This window comes from Macrobrachium nipponense, chromosome 6, assembly GCF_015104395.2.
Source record: "Macrobrachium nipponense isolate FS-2020 chromosome 6, ASM1510439v2, whole genome shotgun sequence".
NCBI classification, from domain to species: domain Eukaryota; kingdom Metazoa; phylum Arthropoda; class Malacostraca; order Decapoda; family Palaemonidae; genus Macrobrachium; species Macrobrachium nipponense.
In genome coordinates, this window is record NC_061108.1 from 99,625,403 (window position 1) to 99,651,119 (window position 25,717).

At 36.9% G+C, this 25,717-nt stretch overlaps 1 protein-coding gene and 1 long non-coding RNA gene across 2 annotated transcripts in view; one reads left to right on the plus strand and one right to left on the minus strand.

The window, feature by feature from the left end:
- The window catches only part of LOC135216697 (uncharacterized), a 73,382-nt gene that overhangs the window by 17,458 nt on the left and 30,207 nt on the right, over window positions 1–25,717 (minus strand). Inside the window, exon 2 of the long non-coding RNA XR_010314890.1 lies at window positions 24,826–24,977. This is a non-coding gene — a long non-coding RNA (uncharacterized LOC135216697). The remainder of the gene's footprint in view (window positions 1–24,825; window positions 24,978–25,717) is intronic.
- The window catches only part of LOC135216696 (transient receptor potential protein-like), a 33,749-nt gene that overhangs the window by 5,762 nt on the left and 2,270 nt on the right, over window positions 1–25,717 (plus strand). The window contains exons 2-18 of the mRNA XM_064252119.1: window positions 3,627–3,707; window positions 4,238–4,347; window positions 4,923–5,067; window positions 6,397–6,492; window positions 8,339–8,481; window positions 9,548–9,749; window positions 10,014–10,178; window positions 11,271–11,505; window positions 11,676–11,828; window positions 12,769–13,021; window positions 13,516–13,649; window positions 13,999–14,122; window positions 14,811–15,006; window positions 22,865–23,032; window positions 23,338–23,483; window positions 23,834–23,901; window positions 25,609–25,717. The exon at window positions 25,609–25,717 is cut by the window's right edge and continues 2,270 nt beyond it. Of these exons, the coding sequence (XP_064108189.1) occupies window positions 3,660–3,707; window positions 4,238–4,347; window positions 4,923–5,067; window positions 6,397–6,492; window positions 8,339–8,481; window positions 9,548–9,749; window positions 10,014–10,178; window positions 11,271–11,505; window positions 11,676–11,828; window positions 12,769–13,021; window positions 13,516–13,649; window positions 13,999–14,122; window positions 14,811–15,006; window positions 22,865–23,032; window positions 23,338–23,483; window positions 23,834–23,901; window positions 25,609–25,717 (2,495 nt within the window). The 5' untranslated portion in view covers window positions 3,627–3,659. The remainder of the gene's footprint in view (window positions 1–3,626; window positions 3,708–4,237; window positions 4,348–4,922; window positions 5,068–6,396; window positions 6,493–8,338; window positions 8,482–9,547; window positions 9,750–10,013; window positions 10,179–11,270; window positions 11,506–11,675; window positions 11,829–12,768; window positions 13,022–13,515; window positions 13,650–13,998; window positions 14,123–14,810; window positions 15,007–22,864; window positions 23,033–23,337; window positions 23,484–23,833; window positions 23,902–25,608) is intronic.

Genomic DNA, 25,717 nt, shown 5'->3' on the forward strand with positions numbered 1-25,717 from the left:
CACCCTACGGAGACTAGAGCTCTTGACTGCTAACGCTTGTTCTCAATAGTTACATTATGTAACGCAACAGCCCATTACTATCCTATTTATGATGATTTCAGTAGATGAAACCTATTCACATGGAACAAGCACACAGGGGCCACTGACCTGATGTTTAAGCTTCCAAAGAATGCTGGTTTAACCTCCCACCGCAGATCCCACTCTGCAGCAGTAACTGATCATGATAAGGAACCAGTGATTTTTCATTATCCTCGGGGGAGACCCTAACCCGCGACATCTGAGTGGCATGTCATGATACTAGCTACCAAGCTGGCATATGGCCAGCACTTGTTCAGACAACACCGACAATGTTGTGGAAATAAGCTGAGTGTTTCTTGATCTTATTATTCTGTATTTGCTCAAGATTTAACTTGGATTGATAAATTTACACAGTGTTGGTAAGGAAACTTTGTTCTAGACTGCTTCTCCTTAACAAACTGTCTCGAAAAAAATGTGCACCATTTTCTCTCGACTTAAATTCGCCGCGTCCAGAGTCTGAAGCAATGAAGATGAGAGCTGACGGCAGGGGCGATGGTTCTTTCTCGGGTATGATGTATTTATGTATGCTTTTGAATTTGCCTTTGGCAGAGTCGTGGGAACCTCTTTCGTATTTTATTTTGTCATAAAGTTTGCATTGAAACCGCTACATCAACTACTGATTGAGTGGTAGTTGACTTCGGAAATGCTTAACTGGCTATCGTAGATAGCATCACCCATGAAATGGCTCGTACTTCCTTTCCAATGTATCCGAGAAGTAAGCCGCGTGTTTCTGGAGCTCCCTTGTCCGCGGTCAGATCTGCAACTTATCATGCATTGTGACTTGGGTTCTTGGTTCAATATTTTGTCATGTGTAAATCGTTCCATTAACTGAGTAGTGTTAAATGAGTATCGTTCCCCAACCCATTTCGTCCCTTTTTTTGTTATTCCTTAATCGTTTAGAGATTATTGAAATTGAACAGTCACGGACCCCTTAAGGATCACGTGGTCGTTAATTGAAATCTAGTATAGCGTTTATGCGTTAATGAATCCCATTTTTCTATCGAATGTGCAAGTAGTCATGAGATATATAAATATTTTTGTAATAAAATATTGTTAAAATTTGTCACCATCTTCACTTGTCCTTCGAGTAGGAACCGACTTATGTGCTATACAGGCTAACTAGGCCATTTGCCAATAACCTCAGGCAAACCAGTAGAAACCCAGTTGCGAGGTTTTATTTCGCAACACAAACAACCCCTAGTATTTAATTGCCATGCGTCTTTATAACTTGTATCCTATACGTTTCTTAGGGGGAGGTTATGGCATAGTTCTGAAAGAATTTCGTCATATGACCTTTATATTCAAGATTCACTTGCAATCGAGTTACATATGTTGATGGGTCAGGTTGTCCATAAAAGTGCCTCAAAAAGGAATTTGTTCGCTTTTCCTTGCTGTAAATTTATCTTTGTAAAATTGCCAATCAATAAAAGAAGCCAAAGAAGATCATATGAGGTCCTAAGCCATTGGAAGAACTGCGTCCAAGCCCCTCCCTCTACTGTTGTAATGTTGGACATATTTTCAACCAAAAAGTTACAGAATAACACGCCTTATTAAATCATTATTTCTGAAACTTTCAATGCCTTAAGGGTAGGCTCCACTTTGGAGGGGTCCCGATTGTAAAAGATCGTAAAAAATATTTGCCAAAAATACACTAATCAAGACAGGCTAATGAAATTATCAGGCATTATTAGCACTATAATAACGCATATTCTCTGTGAGTTTTATCATCCTACAGGGAAAATTAATGATTTTATTAAAAAAAATGTGAAAAAATGCAAAAATTCCGGGCCCCTCGTACTGAAGGTTATTTGGTGATTGGTGAGAAACTACAGTCTTGAATAGAAATTCGGTGTGAGAGAATGTTGGTATATCCACCTGGAACATGCACAAAAAAAATTATCAAAATAGAACAGTAAATAAGCACGTACCATCAAAAAAAAGAGCAACAACTTCAGGTAAGTTCAGCGAAAGCCCCGGCGAAATCGCAGGCTATAGCTAGGAAGAAATATTCAGGAAAAATTCAAATCTCGATTTAGGGACAAAACCTTTTGAGAGTTTGTAGTTATTATGTCACTTGATAGCCTAAAACATCTAAAAATTATATTATTTAGGACAATCAAAGAAAACCCACCTCCAAAAAAAAAAAAAAAAAAAAAAAAAAAAAAAAAAGGGTGGGGGTGGTTTTTTCTTTGATTGTCCTAAATAATATAATTTTTAGATGTTTTAGGCTATCAAGTGACATATTAACTACAAACTCTCAAAAGGTTTTGTCCCTAAATCGAGATTTGAATTTTTCCTGAATATTTCTTCCTAGCTATAGCCTGCGATTTCGCCGGGGCTTTCGCTGAACTTACCTGAAGTTGTTGCTCTTTTTTTTGATGGTACGTGCTTATTTACTGTTCTATTTTGATAATTTTTTTTGTGCATGTTCCAGGTGGATATACCAACATTCTCTCACACCGAATTTCTATTCAAGACTGTAGTTTCTCACCAATCACCAAATAACCTTCAGTACGAGGGGCCCGGAATTTTTGCATTTTTTCACATTTTTTTTAATAAAATCATTAATTTTCCCTGTAGGATGATAAAACTCACAGAGAATATGCGTTATTATAGTGCTAATAATGCCTGATAATTTCATTAGCCTGTCTTGATTAGTGTATTTTTGGCAAATATTTTTTACGATCTTTTACAATCGGGACCCCTCCAAAGTGGAGCCTACCCTTAAGTCGATAAGCCACCACTTATTTTCACATGACATGAAGCACAATACATTGTATTCCTAACATTTTTTTAAATGACTAACGTTATACCCGAAAACCAATTGAGGGCTTACTATTGAGTGTTTCCAATACGGTTCCCCTGACGATTTCTTCCTTACGTGGTTACAATTCAGTTATTCTACTTTTTAATTCGTTTGGCTCGAAAATGAAAATATTCAGATAAATCCATCATCCCTATCAAATTGACATAAATTGGTTTACTAATATGAAACTGCACGCTTTACAGATTGTTTTGCGACAACAGCTGTGAAGTAGCCTGGTTGTTTGAGATAAATGGATGAAACGACAAAAAAATAAATAAGATAAATATTGAAGATAACTTTCATATTCTTCTTCATGGAAGGGTTGATCAATGGTAGCGTCGGTGGTTGTCGTCTTAGTCATATCAGAGTCTTAGGAAACAGACAGAAAACTGGGCTAAAATAGAAGATGGAAAGGGACATGAGCATCACGAATAGAAAGCAGTAAAATGGTGTAATCGTTTTAAAGAATATGATGCGTTATGGTTCCCATCAATACTTGATAAACGTGAACAATGAAGTATAACAAAGTTGATGTGCAAGTCCAGATGAGATGATGGTAAGCAGAGATTTGTCAGTTGAACGGGGGCCATGGTTGAACCCGAGACGCCTTTCCTATGTACGGAAAACCATTTTGAAGTACCATTCGCTCTGGAGTAAATAATAGCCTTACTTTACAAAACATGTCACGTAAAATTTGGGATGACTGCATTTGGTATAATACAGACATTTCTTTCTTTTTCAGGGAGGCTATAAGCCCACATAATCCTCTGTCAAGATGGGTGTTCAAAACGGAGGATCCAAGCAAAATGTCAACGGCTCTAGTGTAAGTGTTATGCAATTCTTTAACTATTTAGAAAATCAGAACGTTTCTCTCGCGTTTTTTCTTTTGATCTTACTTTTCTATGATGGAGAGCGCTTGAATTATCCTGTTCAGGTTGAAATGCTGAAACATTTTCTAAGCTACTTAGGATGACACTAAAGATAACATTGATTTAATATCACATAAATGTTTCTACATTTGATACCAAGGATGAATCTAGTTAACAATAAATAACTTGAAAGACCTGTCTAAATATATGATTTGATTTGATGTCAGCTTCTGAAGTTAAACGATAAGTTGGACCTCTTAACACAATCACTTCATGCTGCATGCTATTTACTGGTCATTTTCGTCGTATGATATGATTATATGTTTTGGACTTTACATTCCCTGGATTCGACACAACGAAGCGTGCATGGATTTTTGTTTTAAAGCATTCTTCACGTCGAACCGGTTTGGAAATTTGTGATTTAAGATCTGGAGTGCAATTTTGCAAGATTTTATGACCATCTTTTCAATGTCTTCAAATGCAGAGTTCAATCGACAATGACCTGATTGAGTCGCCAAGTGACATCGTTCTCTCGGCGCCCGAGAGAAAATTCTTGCTCTATGTACAAAGGGGAGACGTCGCCTCAACTCGAAGGTAATTACCCACAGACTTTGATTTAGCTTGGTTCTCCTCGAAATCATTTCTTCATGTGTGTGTGTGTGTGTGTGTGTGCTATTCATGGTCTAGATTTATAAACAAACAATCACAGAGACACCAAGTTGGAAAGTGGAGCATAGATTAAAGATTTTTCTTTTACATAAAGCAGAACGACAGAATAACCATTAATACGAATTATGTACGTATGTAGCTGTAGATATTCATATACGTACAAACGTAAAAATATATGTATGCATAGTTATTGTACATTTATGAATATCTGTCTACTTCAACTGCATTACTGCAGTTTCGTTTAAGGGTTTTACGTAACGCAGTAATGATAAATCTTCATTTTCTGCTGTTCTTTGTAAATATGTTCGTTATTTCTTCGTTCAGTGCACTTTATTTATAAAAAAAAAACTCAATTATTCACCTGGGAACATGCCTTTTGTTTGTTTATATAAGCACTGATGTTGTCCATGAGAAGAACCAAACTTGTTTTCAGAAATAGTAACTTTTTCTGCCCAGCATAATGTCAGCAATACTGACACAGTATCCTTTCTTTCCCTTAGACATCTTGAGGAATTCAGAGACAAGCCTCAAGAATTGGACATCAACTGCACAGATCCCCTGGGTCGCACATCCATCGCTGTCGCTATTGAAAATGAAAACTTGGACCTTTTGGAAACTTTGCTGGAGTTTAACGTCAAACCAAGGGTAAGGATGGAAAACGCTAGGTTTAAAACACAGTTACACAGGCTGTCGCAAAACTGAACAAATGCCGTCAAAGCCTCGAGAAATTCTTCAGCAGTGTAAACCGAAGCTATGAGAGAAGTAGCTTATGTTATATAAAAGTGAAAATGAGAAACTTTTAGTAGATTATTTCTCACTCGCTCACTCTCACTCTGTTGGCCTTTAGGGTCTCAATGCCATTGTGCCATACGTCTGAGGTTTGTTCCAATCTTCAACGCATTCATTTTTGGATGAGGCTGCTTACTTTCTCTCCATTTCCCCGTGAACATCTGCGGGCATGGGTCTAGCGACTTCATTCCAAAAATCAAAGCTTAGAGACATCCAGCAGACCTTAGAAGCCTGTTGAGAGTGGCAGTGGGCTGGTGAAGAGGCCCAGGAAGTAAAAAGTTAGTAGATAATCGAATTATAGATGAATGGGAACCGTCGAGCTGAAAAAAAATTGACGAAATAATAAACCAAGGAAGAGAACTGTATTTTGATCTATTATCAATGGAAGAGAAGCTCATCGCATAGGTTACACCAGACGGAAGTTGTTAAACCGGAAAGCACTAACACTGTTATTATCATTTACATTCTATATAATACTAGAGCGACTGCCCCGTCAAAAATGACGGTGATATAAGTCAGGGTGATATTCTACGGCCAGAAAACTATATATCTAGGCTTACCCATTGAAATTACGCACAGATATATATACCCATTGAAATTAAGCACAGAAATAGATACATAAATGCATATAAAATTATTTAGAAGAACTACTGGGTACCAGACATAAGGCTAAATTAAACAAAATAGAACAAACGAAGGAAAGTGCAAGTTCGACATATTCAAGGTGAAGCAAAAGTGACCTTACAGAGAAAATTTAGTAATTTTTCAGTTGCAAATAAAATTTGGTGTCAAAGTTACAGAAGAAGTTAATGAAACACTGTTTATAATGAGGCCTACTTTGAGTTCACTTCCATGACTCCACAGTCTTTATTTAGTATTTTTTCTAGTTTTTCATCTCTTGTCTGTTTAATTTTGATAATTTCATTTCTCAATTTTAAATATTACTCACGGTTAGGTTTTCCCCGTGCAAATAGTAAGCATTCTTTTCAAGAGAACAATTTTCCATAACAATCCTTGACTAAAAAAAATCTCTTGAAATGAGCACTTGATTTTCTTCCTCTCAAAGGGAAGTCACCAAGAAACGACAGTGATGATACCCTTCATCTTTTCACTCGGGGAATCCCCATTCATATCAAATTCTTAAGCACGATCCTTAACAAAAGGAATCCTCATCTCTCTCTTCAGGATGCTCTTCTTCACGCCATTTCTGAAGAATATGTCGAGGGAGTCGAGGTTCTGCTCGCATGGGAAGAGAGGAACCACAAGAAAGGCGAAGCTTACGTAAGTATTTAGTGCTCAGTCTCTCTGTACTTAAAGAACTTCTTTGAACGATTGGGTACTGAAACTTGGCTTTCATTTTCAGACTAACTTTTCAGGTTAAAAGCATCTCTTCACTGAGTGTCATTTTCTGTAATTAACCTCTATATCACTTGTCATTCTAAACTACTTTTCATTAAGCGTCTGGGTATGATTATTTTCAGTCTGTATCTATTTCTGCTTTGGCGTTCAGTTTCATTCTCTAATTTTGAAACTGAAACTAACTGCGACCACTGATATTACATTTGTAAATTTTATAGAAATATGTGGTATTCATGCTTGCATATATATATATATCTATATATATATATATATATCATATATATAATATATATATATATATATATAAAATAAATATATGTATAGCAAGTATGGTATATATATATATATATATATATATATATATATATATATATATATATATTTTATATACATATATATATATATATATGTGTGTGTGTGTGTGTGTGTGTGTGTGTGTGTGCGCGCGTGCGTGTGTATGTGTGTCTGTATATGGATATCTTATTAGCCACAGTGACCTCTCAACTTCCAGAGTTCCTCAAAATTATTTTTTGGTCACACTCATCTCTGCCAGTCTTGTAAGGAATAAATGAAATATACCTTATTCCCATAGAGGGGCGAGAACCCACGCGCGATGGGAGAGGTCGAGACTAATATAATTCACTTCAGGACAGATTAGGTTTATATTAGTCTCGTTCTAACCTACCACGGGCGGACTTGAATCTCGCTGTGGAAGTAAAAGGGTTCTTTATTATTCCTCTCCCAATTGGATTCAAGGATTGTTTTGTTTGTTTGTTTGTATGGTGTTTTTACGTTGCATGGAACCAGTGGTTATTCAGCAACGGGACCAAAGGCTTTACGTGACTTCCGAACCACGTCGAGAGTGAACTTCCATCACCAGAAATACACATCTCGCACTCCTCAATGGATTCAAGGATTGTGGTGAGAAGCACAACCAAAAAAGTGTAATGGAATCGATACACTGAGATGTCGCTGTGGCTAGTTAGACTTACCAGTAAATTATGTGTATATATATACATACATGTGATTTTTGTTTGTTTCCAAAAAAGTTCTCAACTCACGCATAGTCACACAAACACTAACATATATATATATATATATATATATATATATATATATATATATATATATATATATATATGTGTGTGTGTGTGTGTGTGTGTGTGTGTGTGTGTGTGTGTGTGTGTATAAAGGTATAAGCCACGAAGGAAAGTGAAACACGGAGTAGCTACAAGATCTTTTGACTCAACGTCCTTTATTTAGTCAGTCTGCTAAGTAAAGGACGTTGAGTCGAAAGATCTTGCAGCTACTCCGTGTTTCACTTTCCTTCGTGGCTTATACCTTTATTTATGCATTTATCACGTTCCAAACTTTCGTGATTCAGTTATACATATATATATATATATAATATATACATGTATGAATATATATATATATATATATATATATATATATATATATAAATAATATAATTATATATACTTTCATACTGTATATATACATGCACAGAGAACTGAGTTACTCAAGTTAATAAGTTACCGACACCCTACTAGTTCCAACCCAGAAAAGGATGGGTTCGAATCTTGGTTAGGGTAGACTCACTTATTAGACATGATGCCCTTTGAATGTGTTGTTCAAAGTACAGTAAATTACATATCAATGCTTTATATATATATGTGTGTGTGTGTGTGTGTGTGTTTATGTATACACAGGAGTAAAATACTTTGACGCTCACAGTATGCTGTAACGACCCCTTCTATACCCCCAGAGCTGGGAAAACATATCAAGGGAGACTGCTACCTTCACCAAAGACATCACGCCCTTGATTCTGGCAGCCCATCATAATCACTATGAAATCTGCAAACTGCTTTTGGACAGAGGAGCCTCTTTGCCCATGCCCCACGACATCAGGTGAGTCTCCGACCACTTCAAAAGGATCTCTGTTGACGGGGCACTCGTCATCCGTCCAGTGCCGCGTGTTTTCAACCGTATAAATTAGAACTAAAAGACGATGATCTGCTATTGTTAGGTCAGCATTGCTCGTTATTGAAAAAGTCCTACATTTGTTTTCCAACAGAATCGAAAACAGTAGTTCTTCTGCTGACAATAAATCGACAGGTATTTGAAAAATTGTTTATTTGTTTATTGTTCTAAACTCGTTATTTTCTTTTTATAACATCACTCTCCTGTTACTAAAGTATTATACAAATACCTCTATAAATGCCTGTCTCTTTGTAATCCAAGTGAGTCTTATTATGTAGCTGTAGCCAATTATTGCGGGGGGGTTGGATGACTTTTCAATAACAGCCTTTCTTTAAACATTACGAAACCTTCCGACTTGCGAGTTTCCAGTATTCATCATTGCAGGCGAAGAAGAACGAGCAGAAAACCAGCACTCACACACTCTCTCCCTCTCTCTCTCTCCATGAACCAAAAGAAATTCATCTTATCCCTGTTTATGTCTTATACAAATGAACATCGAAGTTACATTTTTCCCCTTCAAAGAACAAAGAAAACGTTGATAAAGCAGATAAATCCTCAAGAGAGAAAGAAGGTCGAACAACCCTGACTTGAATGGAATATAGAGTTGAGGCTAAAGGACAAGCGCTGGAACCCATGAGGCCATTCAGCTCTGGAAGGGAGTACAAGGTTACACAAGTATAAAAGGAAGAAAATGTCGCGGTGCCACTGTGATATCATTGTTAGGAGAGGGTGGATGACAAAATGGAAGGTGATATGAATGGAGGTACAGTAAAAGGAATGAAAGGGGTTGCAGCTAAGGGCCGAATGGACGCGTCAAAGAACTTTTAGTAATGCCTACAGTGCACTGGCGGCACTGCCCCTTTATGGGAAATTCTGATCTGGTCCGAATACTGCGATCAATGCGATCGTAGACACTTGACCTCAGGTAGGAACAGACAAGCCTAGAGTGGGAACAGGCTGGAAGAGCTCACCAAATTGTGTGTTATTTTGACAGATGCGGATGTGACGAGTGCATCATTTCTACCGAGGAAGATTCCCTTCGTCATTCCTTGTCTCGAATCAATGCTTACCGAGCGCTCGCTGCTCCTTCACTGATTGCTCTGTCGTCTAAAGATCCCATCCGAACTGCCTTTGAGCTTTCAGGTGAACTAAGACGTCTTCAGGGAATGGAACACGAATTCAAATCGGAATATCTTGTGAGTATCTCGAATGTCATTGACTCCAAAAAGTCTTCTCTTTATTTATTTATTTTTCTATTTATGTTATTCTCCCTGAAAACTACAAGTTTCATTCATATGAAAGATTGGCAATCCTAAACATTTTTTAACGCCCTCTTTATATTCACACCATTCAAATGATCGCAGTGAGCGTTTCAGGTACAATTGTTTGATAAGAAAGCCACAAAACCCAGCCCGTATCCACATCTCAAATTTTGTTGTTTTTCATATTTATTTCTGCAGGAACTTCGGAAAGGAATGATGAAGTTTGTGGCCGAGTTGTTGGACCAGACTCGTACGCGCCAAGAGCTATCAGTCATGCTGAACTATGACCCGGAATCCGATGGCTTAGATGAGGGAGATTCTCTGGCTAGACTCAAAGAAGCGATCAAGTATCGCCAAAAGCAGGTAAATGTCTTGACGAAATCCACCAAGCTAAGTTTTGACTTCATAAAGACCTCCTCCAGTGTCGTTTGAGAGCTTGAGTACAAGATGGAACTTTTCATGCTTTGTTTACCGAGCGAGGTATTCATGTCCTCTGTAATTCTTGTCATTCATGTCCCCTTTAAAATATTACGTCACAATAAGTTTTCACTTATTATTGTGTTGTCTTTCGTCCCGTGGTAAAGTTTTTGGTAATGGATATCAGTCAATATGTTATTTGATGGGGATGAAAATAGTTTTGCTAAATTACATTTGTTATTTTTTCTAAAAGATTTAATTTACATTACTTCATTAGCAAGAGTGACTTCAAAAAAGAAAACCATGAATCAGCGACTGTTTTAAGCTGTGCTTTCCCTTCCTTAGCTTAACAGCAGTTGATTTAACTTATTTTTTAACTGCTGGTCGAAGTTTTGTTAAATACAAAAATTTACTCATGACTCGAAATTATATATATATATATAGATATATATATATATATATATATATATATATATATATATATATATATACATACACACACACACACACACACATATATATATATATATATATATATATATATATATATAATATATATATATTATGTGTGTGCGTGCGCGTGTATACGTGTATATAGTATACATATGTATAAAATATATACACATATATTTTAAGCTAACCCCTCTGCTGTATAGTGTGGCCCTTGGAATGGTGGAGGTTTTGTTAGATGCAAAAATCTACTCGTGACACAAACTTCTTATCTAACGGAAAGAAGAAATGGTTCATAGAAATATATATATATATATATATATATTATATATATATCTATATATATATACATAATATATATATTATTGCTATGAACCATATCTTCTTCCCGTTAGATAAAAAGTTTGAGTCATGAGTAGATTTTTGCATCTAGCAAAACCTCCGCCATTCCAAGGGCCACGGTATACAGCAGAGGGGTTAGTTTAATATATAGGCTGTGTGTAAATAAGTATTAAGCTAACCCCTCTACAATATTTATTAAAATGTCAATATTATTTCCCACTCGCGAATTTACTTTCCAACAAAAAGTTCGTGGCACATCCCAACGTCCAGCAGTATCTAGGAGCCATTTGGTATGACGGCCTTCCTGGATTCCGTCGCTTGCCTTTCGTCGGTCAATGCGTCCAGGTGGCCAAATTAGGCTGCATGTTCCCGCTCCTGTCTATGTGCTACATGATCAACCCCAACAGCGAAAAGGCCAAGTTCATGAAGAAACCGTTCGTCAAATTCATCTCTCACTGCGCTTCGTACATGTTCTTCCTCAGTAAGCAATCTTATCTATTCCTTGTAATGTGTGCGTTTTTGTTTTCTCTTCTTCAAATGGAATTCAGCGGACATGATCTCCATGGTGGAATTTAGAATAATAATCAACTGCTAAACTGCTACATTTGCGATATTCTGGAATGCCTGATTTTTCTCATGTTCGCTTGACAGTGTTGCTGGCTCTGGCGTCCCAAAGAATCGAGTACCTCCTCATCGAGTGGTTTGGGAACGCTTGGTTGCGTTCGATCCTGGAAGACTGGAAGATCAGAGAACGTGGATCATTGCCCGGTTTGGTGGAATTGTTCATCGTGATGTACGTTTTCAGTAAGTGACTTCCACGTTTTATCAGCTGATGACATACCAAGTCTAACATCTACTGACTTTGTTACATTTCGTTACTACAGACAAAGAAAAATCCTGATTTACCAATAATGGGAGGGTTAGCGAAGGACATTCTAAGAACGGTTCCCTTCTGTCGTTATCACTGTAAATCATTACTAAACGAGATATTCCAGAATTTATTTATTTGAATCTCTAGGACGCATTCTTGAATATCTAACTGACCCTGAGCGCCGTAATTATATATCACGACTCTAAGGGTCAGTTAGGTTGGGGTCAGGGCTCTTGTCATGTTAGGAGCTGGTGCCCTAGGTTAGGCTAGGTCACAAAAGTTAGGTTAAAATGTATCCCTGTTGAAATGTCGTTTTCTGGCATAATTTTATATCTTTTAACAATTTTTGCATTGATTTTTGAAGACCTCCATAGCCTGAATTTTTTTTTTTTTTATCAATTTGGTAAGGAGCGTGCGGTATTGGGTTATAAAACAGAAGAAAGTGGTGTGAGATCGAAAGCCCAGAATAATTACAAACCAACTTTCAGAAAATAAAAAATTCTTATTCAAACCAGTACTGCATGCACTTTGGAATTTTTACCACTTATTTCTTTAAGCCAAGCATTTCAACTCTAAACCTGGCTTTTCTTTATTCAACCTCGCATCCCAGTTTTTTTTTTTTTTTATTTAGGGATTGGTTCAATTGCTAACGCATCCTAATACTGTACCTGATGTCCCAAGTGCCTTTGTGGAGAATTGTCGGTAGCTTGTAACCATATTTCTCATTCTCATTTATCTATTCATTATTCTAAAGCTCTCTGAACTATACTCACAAGAGAATCTGGAGGTAAATGACAACACACTACATCAAGTCTTGATCTTTGGATTCTGTAACTATCCTTTCACTTAGATTCTAACCTGTTTATATTCTAGGTCTTATATGGGCTGAAATCAAATCCTTATGGAGCGACGGCATACTGGAATACATAAAAGATTTATGGAACATCATCGATTTCGTCACCAACTCTTTCTTCATGGCCTGGATTCTCCTTCGCACGACTTCCTTTCTCATCGTGCAGAGGGACTTGTGGAGAGGCATGTGGCCCTACTACCCTCGAGAATCTTGGCATGCTTTCGACCCCATGCTCATTTCCGAGGGCTGTTTTGGTGCCGCTATGATTTTCAGGTAGGTGGGAAGGATAGTACGCCAGTTCTTGGTTTATAACCACTTGTTCAACATTTTTTTTATATACAGTCTCAACATGATGGAGAATGCAAAACAATTGAAAATACAGATGTCTGAACTTGTGATAAATTCATGGCGAATAAGTGGAAGGAGGTGGATCCTAAAATGATAAATCGTTCATGTAGTATGTTCGGTATAAGAGAAACTGAAAGAGTGAGAAATGTTGAGATATGCAGAAGCGGTACATTGGTTAGCGTAAGAGACAGGATGGCTCAATGTTAGGAGATGATTTGATCGTGTGAAAAGAATGGAGTGTGATAGGTAAGTGAAAAAATATACATCTCAGAAGTACTAGGAGGAGGGAAAAGAGGAACACCTAGAAAGCAAGAGAGCGTGTGCAAGGTAGAGGTATATTTATACTTACATGTGTGTATTTTATGTGTGTATGCACGTGTAATATAGTCCGGGTGACATTTCTTCTTGTTTTCCTGCAGTTTCCTGAAGCTAGTGCATATCTTCAGCATCAACCCCCATCTGGGTCCTCTTCAGATCTCTCTAGGCCGCATGATCTTCGATATTCTGAAATTCTTCTTCTTGTACACTCTCGTGCTCTTCGCCTTTGGCTGTGGTTGGTATAAGGAGGATTCGTAAATATTTTCAAAAGTAAAATATGAAGTGTGCTAAACGACTGAAGAATTTAATTCCTTGGTGAAAGCATTAATTGCCTTGGTAGCGGACATAATTTAGCTCAGCGCTTGTCTTGTCTAATAATAAACCAATAGGAACCTTCTACGTCGCAACTATGTCTTTGAAGTCAATATTAAATGGACTTACTAAATATTAATTCTTATCATTTAGTCAATGCTAATATTTTCTTCAAGTCATCAGCATGAGTTTAGAAAAGGAAGCAGATTTCATACCACTGTATTAAACGAGAACCATTTTAACCGGGTTGTCCTCTCTTCTCTGCTTCATAGGTCTGAATCAGCTTATGTGGTACTATGCGGAACTGGAGATGAATAAGTGTTATCACTTACCCGGGGGGATGCCGGATTACGACAACGAGGAACAGGCTTGCTTCATTTGGAGACGATTTGCCAAGTTAGTACCTTCAGTTCTATCTGCTACCTATTCATCTTGTTACTTAGATTTGGAAATAACGATATTTTGCTTGTAGTTCTAAATTTGTTGGTGCTTTTTATTCTTCTTAAAATCTTTTCTAGCTTAAGCGTCAGTTTTGCTTTCTAAAATACTTCTTAATTTGCATGGAAACAAAATGTATTCTTTATATTCAAGAAATACTATCATAGTTTTTTTTGAAGTTATTAAAGGAGACAAAAATATGTATTAATCGTGCAAATAATTGTAAAAAAAAAAACAATAGAATGGGAATGGTACGGGAATTAATCATTATTTTTACTTCGATGACGGTCATCAGCCTTTTCGAAACATCCCAGTCCTTATTCTGGGCCTCTTTTGGTCTTGTTGAATTGGACGCCTTCGAGCTGACTGGACTGGGAAGTTTCACGCGATTCTGGGCAATGTTGATGTTTGGTTCCTACAATGTTATCAATGTGATTGTGCTGCTCAATCTCTTGATTGCTATGATGTCAAACTCCTACAACAACATCTCGGTAAGTTTTGAATGAATTCAGATACCTCATTGCGGAAAGTCCAAAAAGGGTTCACTCGAAAAAAAAAAAAACGATTTCAGTGACCCCTTCTAGGACTTTCCCGGCTGTCAATCACATTAAAAGCTTAATCTACGATTTTCATATTGCCTCCACAGCTTGTTCGAGACGTCCCAGTCTCTGTTCTGGGCTTCTTTTGGTTTGGTGGATTTAGACGCCTTTGAACTCACGGGTGTTGGGAGCTTCACGAGATTCTGGGCTATGTTGATGTTCGGTTCATACTCGATGATAAACGTCATTGTGCTGCTCAATCTCCTCATTGCTATGATGTCAAATTCATATAACGCGATCTCGGTGGGTTTTAACATTCACGTTTCCCTGTTGTCGCTGTTGTTGTTTGCTTTTGGCACCACCCGTTGTTTGTTTGTTGTTGTCGTTGGTAATGCTGATGAAATAGAATGCTCAGGCATTGTATTTCTGGAAGTGTCTCCCACTACGATGGCGAGACCTCTCTCAGCATGCAAGTACTAAACTTCTTTTAGTGTACTATGCAAATGCTGATTTGCTCTCTTGCTTTGATTCCTTCTTGCTGCTACAGTTGCGTTCATGTATCTGTTTATAACATCCATACTTCTAGAATTGTTTTTGACCAATTCTCGAGGGGAAGACAATCATCGCCTCCTGGGATTGTTCATGTGCCCCGCGAGAAGTTCATTATAATGAGAAATAAAGAAACTCATTTGATGACATTGTGCCCGAAGTACCTTACAAGTAAAGAGAATAAAGGCATTGAATTAAGTAGTACATTTAAATTGAGAAGTAAATTGTCTTAACTCAGAGAAAATGTAAACACAACCTAAGATAGATAAAGCCTGATGCGCCTAATGTCAAAGTTAACATCAATCTTATAAAATGAGAGAAAAATACTAGTTTTGCTTTCAGAATAATCTGATGAAAAGCAAGTTTTTGTAAAGATAATCACAGATAGAGAATCACTCTCACTTCTAAGAAATACTATTATCCATCAAAAGTTTATCAACAGCTGTTAATATTCTTTTGATCATCTGTTGTCAAATTCGTACAACAAGGAAATACTAAGGAATTTCATTGAAATTCCTTCAATTCAAAGACATTTCTTAAAAATATGGATGTGATAACCGTGGTGTTTGAAGTCACAGGGTTTTTTTGTGTAGAACAGCTTTCACTAAATAGCTTGGTTATCATAAATTTACACCAGTAAAAACGCCATTGGCCCGATTCAATCAAGTCTTGAAACAATTGGTCTTCGGCGAAGTAAAAACAAAGCGAGACTTGGACCTCGTTATTGTGTGATACTGTAACGCTTCTTGTGTGGATCGGAGAGGAGGCCGCTCACAGGCCACCAATGGCACAAGACAAACGCTTTGTTGCAGAATGCTGCTGCTGAGGCTTACTTAGCCTTCTGTTGCAAATGCTTCCGTGGAGAGGTGTCTTAAAAGATACGCGTCTTTGAGCCATCTAGCCCATTGCAGATGTAAGCTACTTTTCCAATAATTGGGTGAGCAATTGTACAAAAGTCATGGTTTCGAGTGTGGAATTTAAAACGATCGTGGCTTTCCCTAGGTAACTTTGCACTTCATTACAGGACTGTACGGTGAAACTCTGTTTACACTCATATTTTAAGATTACTTTGGTTTCATTATGATAATGAGGCACGCATATCAGGGAAAAGTGGCTGCTTTCATTTGCGAGCAAGGATGGCCCAATTAGAGAACGCTATCTTTTCAGACAGCCTAACCTCCTGGTGTTAATTTTTTTTTTCTTCTTTTTTTATACTGCGTCGTTGGTGACAGATCATCTTAATAAATCAACCGAGCAGCACGCATTAACATTTGTTTTGATAGACGGTGTAACGAAATTAAAATTACTTGTGTACAATTTGGGCATATCTAATTTTTTCCTCTATGCAGCTTCGAAAAACTATTTGTCCGAGATCGTTAGAACGTCTAATTTTGAATAGCACACACACACACACACACACATTATATATATATATATATATATATATATATTATATATATATGTATATAGATAGATATATATATATATTATATATATAGATATATATATATATATATATATGAATGACAGTGATGGCATGGTTCGATTGGTTAGATTGTGACAGTACCCGATAGTCGTAAACACCTGCATTTTTATGTCACTTTTGGCCCAAATCATATTTTTCCATAAATTGCCTCTTTAAAATAACGTACTTTTCGGACCATTTAAAGGTATAAAACCACATTTATAAGAAGATTTGAGAAGAACACATCATCTCCTACGAGCAATAATTGTGACAACAAAATCTACATCAACAGTGTTTATAATCCGCCAGATCTGCTGCTGTTTTAAACCACCGGTTTGAACAGGATATTTTTAAGATGATTCTGTTTGTTGCTTCTTTCTTTAGTAATTCTGAGGTACTGCAACAATGTTCACTGAATCTAATTTGGTAAGAGATTTCTCTTTCTTGGTCAAATTCAGATTTAAGGGACATTAACTGTGTTGAATTTTGGCTTGCTATCTATTTTTGTTCCATTTTATGTACTGAGATATTTTGAATAATTTCCATGTTATTATTATTATTTACTCATATGCCTTCCTAACGGAGAACAAGCAACTTGGAATAAAAAGCAGTGTTTCAAACAACTTTTTATGTTACTTACGAAGACTATACTTTTCATATTCTACTAATATTTCTTTCGAAGGAATATATACTGACAAAGTTTACCAGAGCAAAAATTCTCTGCGGACAACCCCCCCCCCCCCTCCCCTGCCCCGCCCTTCAACCCAGTCCATAAGGCACGAGGAACGAAGTTAATGTAGTATGAGTCACGGATATCAATAAATCTAAGACAACACGAACACACCGAGCATGTTCGTGCGTATTAGATTCATCAATATCCGAGACGCATATTAAATTGAAAAGATACATTATATAGATATAGATATAGATATAGATATAGATATAGCTATATATATATATATATATATATATATATATATATATATATATATATATATATATACGATGAGCGAATAAAGTTTTGATACCTTTCCTTAGTCATGTGATAGTATTCCAGTCCCCCAGCCCCTACCCCCCAACAAAAAGAAAAAAAAACTCAAGATAAAAACCTCTAAACAACATAACTTAGATAAAAGTTAGTAACATATTCACGCTAAAACTGCACGAGTATATCACAGTAAAAATTTCTTATTTTCATGTTTGCTTCTGACTCAAGATTTAGAGCTTGGCGAAGCACTTAAAAATCTCAGGGGAACGTAGACTTCGTCTTCAACAGAATATATTCCTGAAACTGCTAATCTTTTTTTAGTGAAAACTCGTAAAGTATAATATTAACAAAGACAATTCATTTTTCCTACTCTGGCATCCAAATTACTTTTATACTTATTAACTATGTAACGTCAAAATATTGCCAAAATAACGATAGAAACAAAAGGTGGACAACATTTCTAACCCACAGATGATGCTTCAATAAGACTGAAGGGCTCCAATTTGCATGAGCACTAATAGTTTGCGTTTTTCACTGACTTATATGATGCTATACTGTGTGCGAGATGCCACTGAAAAAAGCTGGTGAGTAGCTTTCTCTTCAAAAATACATGTAAAAGTAATTGGGAGGGAAAGTGGATTTCCGTGGTCTGAATTCGAGGAGGATCACTTACTTAAAAAGTCATTGTTCTAAGTCAGACTGATTTATGCAAAACTCTTCTGCAGACAATTATGATCTTTGTATCCCGAGTATTTCACAGCTTTCTTAAGGACCTCTGTTCTGTTAAAATGGCTCTACTCCTCTAGAAGATTTTTATTGTTAATAATCTCTGGCAAAATTTATTTGATTATCTTCTTTATCCATTCCGAAACTTTTGGTTCTTGGAAGGATCAGTGCAAAAAAAAAAAAAATAAAATAAAATAAAAAAGTGGGGGGGGGGGGGGGGGGGGGGGGGAAGGGGGGGGCGACCCTGGTATGAACGACTTGAGGTAGATGTTAATGAACTGTATTTCCTTTCCAGAGTCGTTTTGCCATCTACCATAGAAATTTAGTTCATTCTCAGCTATATTTGTGACTGTCCGGCTGGACTGAACTCATATAATTGGGCAGATTCCATACGTTGAGATGCATCCGACAGTTATTTCGTTCTTTCTTCATTTATTTCTGTCTTGTTTCCTGCATGACTATTCTCTTTATTCAGACATCGGGATTCTTTGTAAAGAATAATGTCAACTCGACATTACTTGACCTGCATTTATCTTTACAATACCAGGAATGTAACATTCAGAAATTAGGACGAGAGTGAAATGGAAGGAAATAATACGCTTTTACGTTTACATAAATACAATGTCCATTAGAGTTCGGCGTGAAATTGTGGTTATAATGCAACCTGAATGCAACAACGGACAATATAACAGAAGAAACGCAAGAAATATTCACAAGATGCGGCAAGTATGAACGGTTGAAGGCAAAAAGAAGGGTATTTTTAGATATCAGATTACTAAAAGCTTGCCTTTAGATTGGTGATACTATTAAGAATCACAGAAATGCGACAAAAAATTGGTATTTGGTCCCATTTCGTTATTTTATTTCCTTATCACACTGGCAAAGGCGTTGCCGTTCAGCATACCGGTCGGATATTTAAAAAGATTCTTCCTTTGCTGTCCTACTGAACAGGACTGAATATATATGGCAGTTCACGTAATCAACACAATCTTTGTCGATCTTCCTCTCTGCCGAGTTGTATCCTCGGTGACTTTCCAGTAGAATTCGTTTCAAACACTTCCGTTCATGCGAAAGAAAGTCTTCCCTCTCATGTGTTTGTGGAAGTCTACAGCCCTCCATTGCCAGTTCTGTTCCTCTGTGGCAGCTATGCCAGGCTTTGGAATTCTTTCGTTATTTTCCTTTCTCTGTATTCTGTACTCTTTCCTATTTCTAGGTCCATGGTTGCAATTTAGTCGGGGCTATCCCCATGTTTTCTTTTACTTAAGTTTCCGGTTTAATCTGATCCACACCATTTGCGTCTACACTATGACACCATAGTATCCCAGAATCGACTATCAACTTAAAATATGGAACTGCTTTTAGCATTCCCATAAACGAATTAAGGAAATCATAAAAATCATATAAAATTGCAATTATAATAAATAAGGACCACTTTCAATTCCTCATGAGAAAACGAACACCAGAGAAGGAAGATAAACTTAAAAGGATCTCGATAGTATTGAAAATTAATAACCAGAGCACGAGGTACAGTAAAGGCACTAAGGACCTGACAGCACCAAGGTCGACTGAAATTCCCCTACGTAATAACGGCAGAAACTGAAGCGCGTCAGATATATCTATTGTTCTAAAAGCTCGCCCTGGGAGTGAAAGAGGCGGGAATAATTGCTAGAATATCCCAGAAAGAAGAACAGGAGAATTCCACTCACATTTTGCGTTGCACGTTGTTTCCCACAAAGCACTTTTGAAAGATGCCCAGAAAAGCTGTGTTTCACCAAAGAATGAATGAATCATGAATTTGCATGGAGAAGAATTTTCTTGGATAATGAATGACATTTGCCTTTCTGAGCCATCTGAGGTCACTGTCTCCTATATGAATTGGCTTAATCGGGGATTATATAGTACTGAATAAAATAAACGAAGTAAGAAATGTTGAGGTTTGTTGGAAAGACACACGAAAGGTAATCGATCTGGATGTGACCATAGCACTAACAACTGAAGAGATAAAGGAGAAAAAAAAAAAAGACTGAAAAAACCATCATTATTAATTTGTTTCACTTCCCCTCGAGATTCAGCAAGAATTAAGAGCAGTACGGTCCAAGGCTGCAGTCAACATCGGTGAGACGATTACATCCCATCTGTGGCAGTAGCAAAGTAAAAACTAATATATGGCATCCTGTTCAGCATTGCAAGTGCGGATCCGAAGCTTTATGAAACAAGAGTTGTGACAGCCATTTTGGTTTAGCATATAAAGAGAACTCTATAATAAAAATGTAAGTCTCATCGATTTGGTGACTTCTGGAGACTATTAAAGGGAGATGGAGGATGGAGGGCTATCTCTTGATAACAAAACCGTTTAGCACAGGAAGTACACATCTGGATACCATATGTATACAATGGATGTGACGAACGTAACCTGGAATAAGGACAAGCTGCAGAGATATTACTTGAGCGGAGAGAGTCAGCAATGCAACGGAAACAGTTAAAAAGGAACTCTGTATATGGACATTGCACAAGGAGACTGACTTGACATGAGAGATCGTACAAGAAACAGATAACCTATGTTGCATGGATTAGAATTGGGTCCTGTCATCCTTTAGATGCAGGATGATAGGTGATGATAATTATGACTGTTACGCCATTCTAGCTTAGTATTTGAGAAGAAAATTGTCAATCAGACCATTATCGAAAATGCACTGCTGACTGTAACTACAATTGGGTAGTTAAACGCTTTCATGAGAGTATGAACATATCAAGCCAGAGTTCACGCTCATCGTGACTATCGTATCAAAACATCTTGAATTCAGAACCAAGTACAATTAATGTATCTAAAGCGGCATGAATAATATTGTGTAGGAGACTTGGCACTATTTAATCCAAAGATTCCCCTCTTTCAATGCAAAAATTAATTTAAATATATGACCATTTGAAGCTTTATCAATCATTCAGTGGAATGCTCTGTGCATGTCAATTATAATAAATTCCAGTTCCGGGAAAATGCGTCACACAGTTCAGAAAATATCGAAAGATGATGCATTGTTTTCTACCCGCACGCCAGATCACCAGCTGTTTGACGACCAAAATCATGCTTGGCGCCTTTGAAAAGATAGCTTTGTTAATAATGCCCTTTGAAATTTCACGATTTTTAAAATCTGGTTAATAGACAAGATTTAGTCAGGTGGCGTGAACTACACTTCCTTCTTTTTTTTTTGCACTTTATCGCAAGATGAACATCACGACAAACGTAATCAACAACATATGACACTTTGGTAGAGCATTCCATAATCGGTACACCTTCACTTTTAAACATTTATTTTACGACTAAAGAGGGAATCGAAGGGAACCAATATTGAAAAGAACCGTCAGAGCAGCTATATCCAAAAAATTAAGTTTGAAGCCACTTAATTATGTTTCTAACATAATTAAATTTTTCTTATTAGATTTCACGTCTATATATTTGATGACTTGATTCACCAAAAATCATCTCTTCTACTTTCTCTGACCTTCCAAGCATCCTTCTTTCACATAACCAATCCCCTTCCAATGTGAAGGTCAGTCGCTTTCTTCGAGGCTCGATTCTGTGTTCATATCCTCCAATACGGCATTTTACCTGATTCTGTTTTCTCTTAGCAACCAAATTCATACATCTTACATTCTTCATTTCTTCGTATAATTTTCCCGTTTTTAACTCGATGGAAAGGCCTGTCGCCTTCTTTTCATCTTGCTGAGGCCTCAATTACCATTCTCCATCTACTTTTACGTAAAAAAAAAAAAACTTCAATGACAGACTGAAGGACTTCCCACACATTTCTATTTAATTTCCCTTTCAGGCGATTAATTTTTTTAAATCATAAAAATTTCAAAAGAAAGCTCTTCACCATAAATACTTACAGTCGCAGGTTTTCCTTCAGGAAGGTTTATGTGGAAATTAATATCACACTTGATATGGATAAAGGTCATTATATTCCAGATCTGTGTTCATATTGGTTTTCTAATATTGCACTACTGGAAAATAAACAAGATCGCAGTTAATCCTATATTAATGCAGGTTTTCAATGCCATGGCTATTACATACTAAAAGAGATCACAGTATTATCACTGACCGTGAGTAATTAAACTGCTTAAAGTGTTTCATACATTCTTGACGCATAGCGTTGCCAATCTGAAAGGTTAAAGATGCCAATCTACTCTCAGTACACTAAATTAGATCATACCACTTTATAACTCAGGTTTCGTTAAAAATGCAGTAACTGATAAGTTTTTATCTTATTTTGAAATAATAAATCAAGGCTTTGGATTTTTCTAAAAAAAGAACTGATAACGTTATAAACATAGATTTTTTTTTATCTTGTTACCAGGAATCCTACGACAAATTCTCTTTCAGGTAAAAAGGCGATTCTTTATCTTAACTGACCAATTCGTCTTGCATTAAACAGGAGCGTTCAGACACTGAATGGAAGTTTGCTCGAACGAATTTGTGGCTGAGCTACTTTGAAGGGGGCGCCACCGTTCCTCCACCTTTCAATATCATACCCACACCTAAAGGCATCCTGAGGGCGCTAGGTGTGACTGGCAAGAAAGTTAGGGGTTCCTTCAAGGAAAAGGTAAGAGGCAAGTTCTTTACTAGAACAAATCTATTGTCCCTTATTCGAACTATGACTACCGAAGGGCCTTTCTTATCGTCATCACCACCATTGCCCATAGAATTTCAAGCTCTCAGTAAGATCCTGTATTTTGAAGCTCAGTTCTGCTGGCCACTTTACCATTGAATGTTATATATAAGTTTTATGATACAAATTTTATATCATACAGTTTACAATGACTCAGTCGTGTCAATTTCAAATATATATATTAAAAAAATCAAACCACATGTAACATACAAGAGCCGTTCATTTTCTTTGTATTCCAGTCCAAGAAACGATGTGAAACCAGACATCAGAATGTCATGAGACTCTTGGTTCGTCGTTATATCACTGAACAACAACGCAAAGCAGATGAGAAGGGCGTCACAGAAGATGACATCAATGAAGTCAAGCAAGATATTTCCACTTTCAGGTAAGCAGTAGGTCTTGACACTTGCGCAAGCTGGAAGGGTCTCGCGTTGATAAGCGTGACATTTTTCAGGCAGTATATCACGAATCTTTTAACAGCTTGCGACAATCTCTGTGGTAATATATATATATATATATATAGATCAATAAATATATATGACATACATACATACATGTATACATATATATATACTATATATATATATAATTACCACAGAGATCGTCGCAACATGTTTAATCAACGTTTTTTGTTAGTTAGCCCCACCATTATTACACATTTCTTGTTTTGCTCAAATTATAAGAGAAAAAATTCTTCTTAATGTTCTGTAATGCAAATGATTGATCTATTTACAGATATGAGTTGATCGACATCTTGAAGAACAATGGTATGAATACGTCAATGGTCAACGCTGGAGATTCAAGTACGTAAAGGGATATTATCTTGGAATGAGAGAGAGAGAGAATGTGAGGATATGACTGGCTTATGTCTTGAATAACATAGGGATTTAATTTAATTAATCACGGCAATGAATGAAAAATTGGACAAATTTACGCTGAGTTAGAAGCAAATCATGACTGGTAAGATTTCCAGTTAGAAATAATTCAAGCAATATATTCAGTGCTGGATCAATTTAGAACTTACTTTCCTATCTCAGTGATGAAACCTGAAGAATAGACTTTCTCTCCTTTGATATCTATCACGGTATTTCTGCAGGGACCCTTCCTTCAAGATTCTGGTTTATCGCTTTACACCTTCTCTCTGTGATCTTTTTATGGCATTTGACTTAGCTGCGCTTGATCCGTTGTTAAGGAAACAGCGACCTCTCCCTTCCCATCTCTAGAGGCGTTCTTAGAGGTTATATTCGCCCGCCTTCACTTTTCCTCTTCATTATCAATAATGTATTCCTCAGATCCCACAAATCAACTATTAATTTTGCCATCGCTTTCACTCTTTGTCATATCTGATCATGAGAGCAGAAATGTTTGAACTTGATTAAGCTCACTGCCTCAGAGGCACATTCCTCCCCCCCCTCTCTCTCTCTCTCTCTCTCTCTCTCTCTCTCTCCATGTTTTCCCATCTAAGATCCTGCGATGAACAATCTCTTATTTTATCAACAACTTGCGTTCACATTAATTCACACTTGAGATCACATAGTTCAAAGTATTTGTATCTATTTGAAAAAAATGGTCGTTTTGATTTTTATCCCTTAGTATATCTTGATATTGGCCTGATCCACTCTGTCTTTTTCTTAGGGGGGCGGGGGGGGGGGGCCATTATTATTTGACAACCTTTCCTAACAGAAATGAATCAGATCAATCTTACTGATAAATGACAACATCCTCACCTTTTTGATGGATCCTCTTCTCCGCTACAAAGTTTCTGTCTCTTTTCTATTGGTACTACTTCTGGCAGTGGTACATAGATCTTAAAGAAAGATACTCCTCCTCTTTGGTGGCCTCAAATAACCAGCCAGACTGCCACTTATCACAATTTAGTCTGTGAAAAAAAAGCGATCAATTAGCCATTGATTCGGTGACCCTTCCTCTCTAGTACCAAGATTTCTATTCTGCTTGCGCGTGTTACATGTACTCATAATCTCACATTTTTAGGAGGGCGGTGTATCATCTCTTGAAGGGTTAAGTGCCACTTGTTCCTTTCTTTTCTTGCTTTCATTAGTTTAAGTCTTGTGTTATGGGCGTGTTTTTTCATCCATAGATGCACCCCTGCACTGGATGAGGTGTAATATACGATATGTCCAAATAAAGGAAGTATATACTCTAAAAAATGGAATATGAATCTTATTTTCATGTTTTTGTTTGTATGGCTGTTTGAGATCAACACTTAAAAATTAGTTTAAAACTCAATGTATTTATTCATAGTGTTAAGTATTTTAGTTTTTTCCTTTCTTTCCACATAAGAAACCGAGGTAACCAAGATAAGCCTTTATATCCATTTTTGTTAACATACATCTAGTGATTGGTTAACATCTCCAAAAGTTTAGTGCTAAAATTAAGGGATGCATGGTGTGTGCATCGGACTTGAATATATGTAGGCTAATAGTGAAAATTAATGTTTGCATTTTAATTGAAAATGTTAATCCTAAGTACTAATAAACTCGTCTCTGCAGCGGTTGTGGGCAAGAAGGGTCGAGCTATGGAGCGTCGACTGATGAAAGGTTTCAACATTGGCATGGTTGAAGGGCTTATGACAGAAATTCTCACAAGTGAAAAGAAACC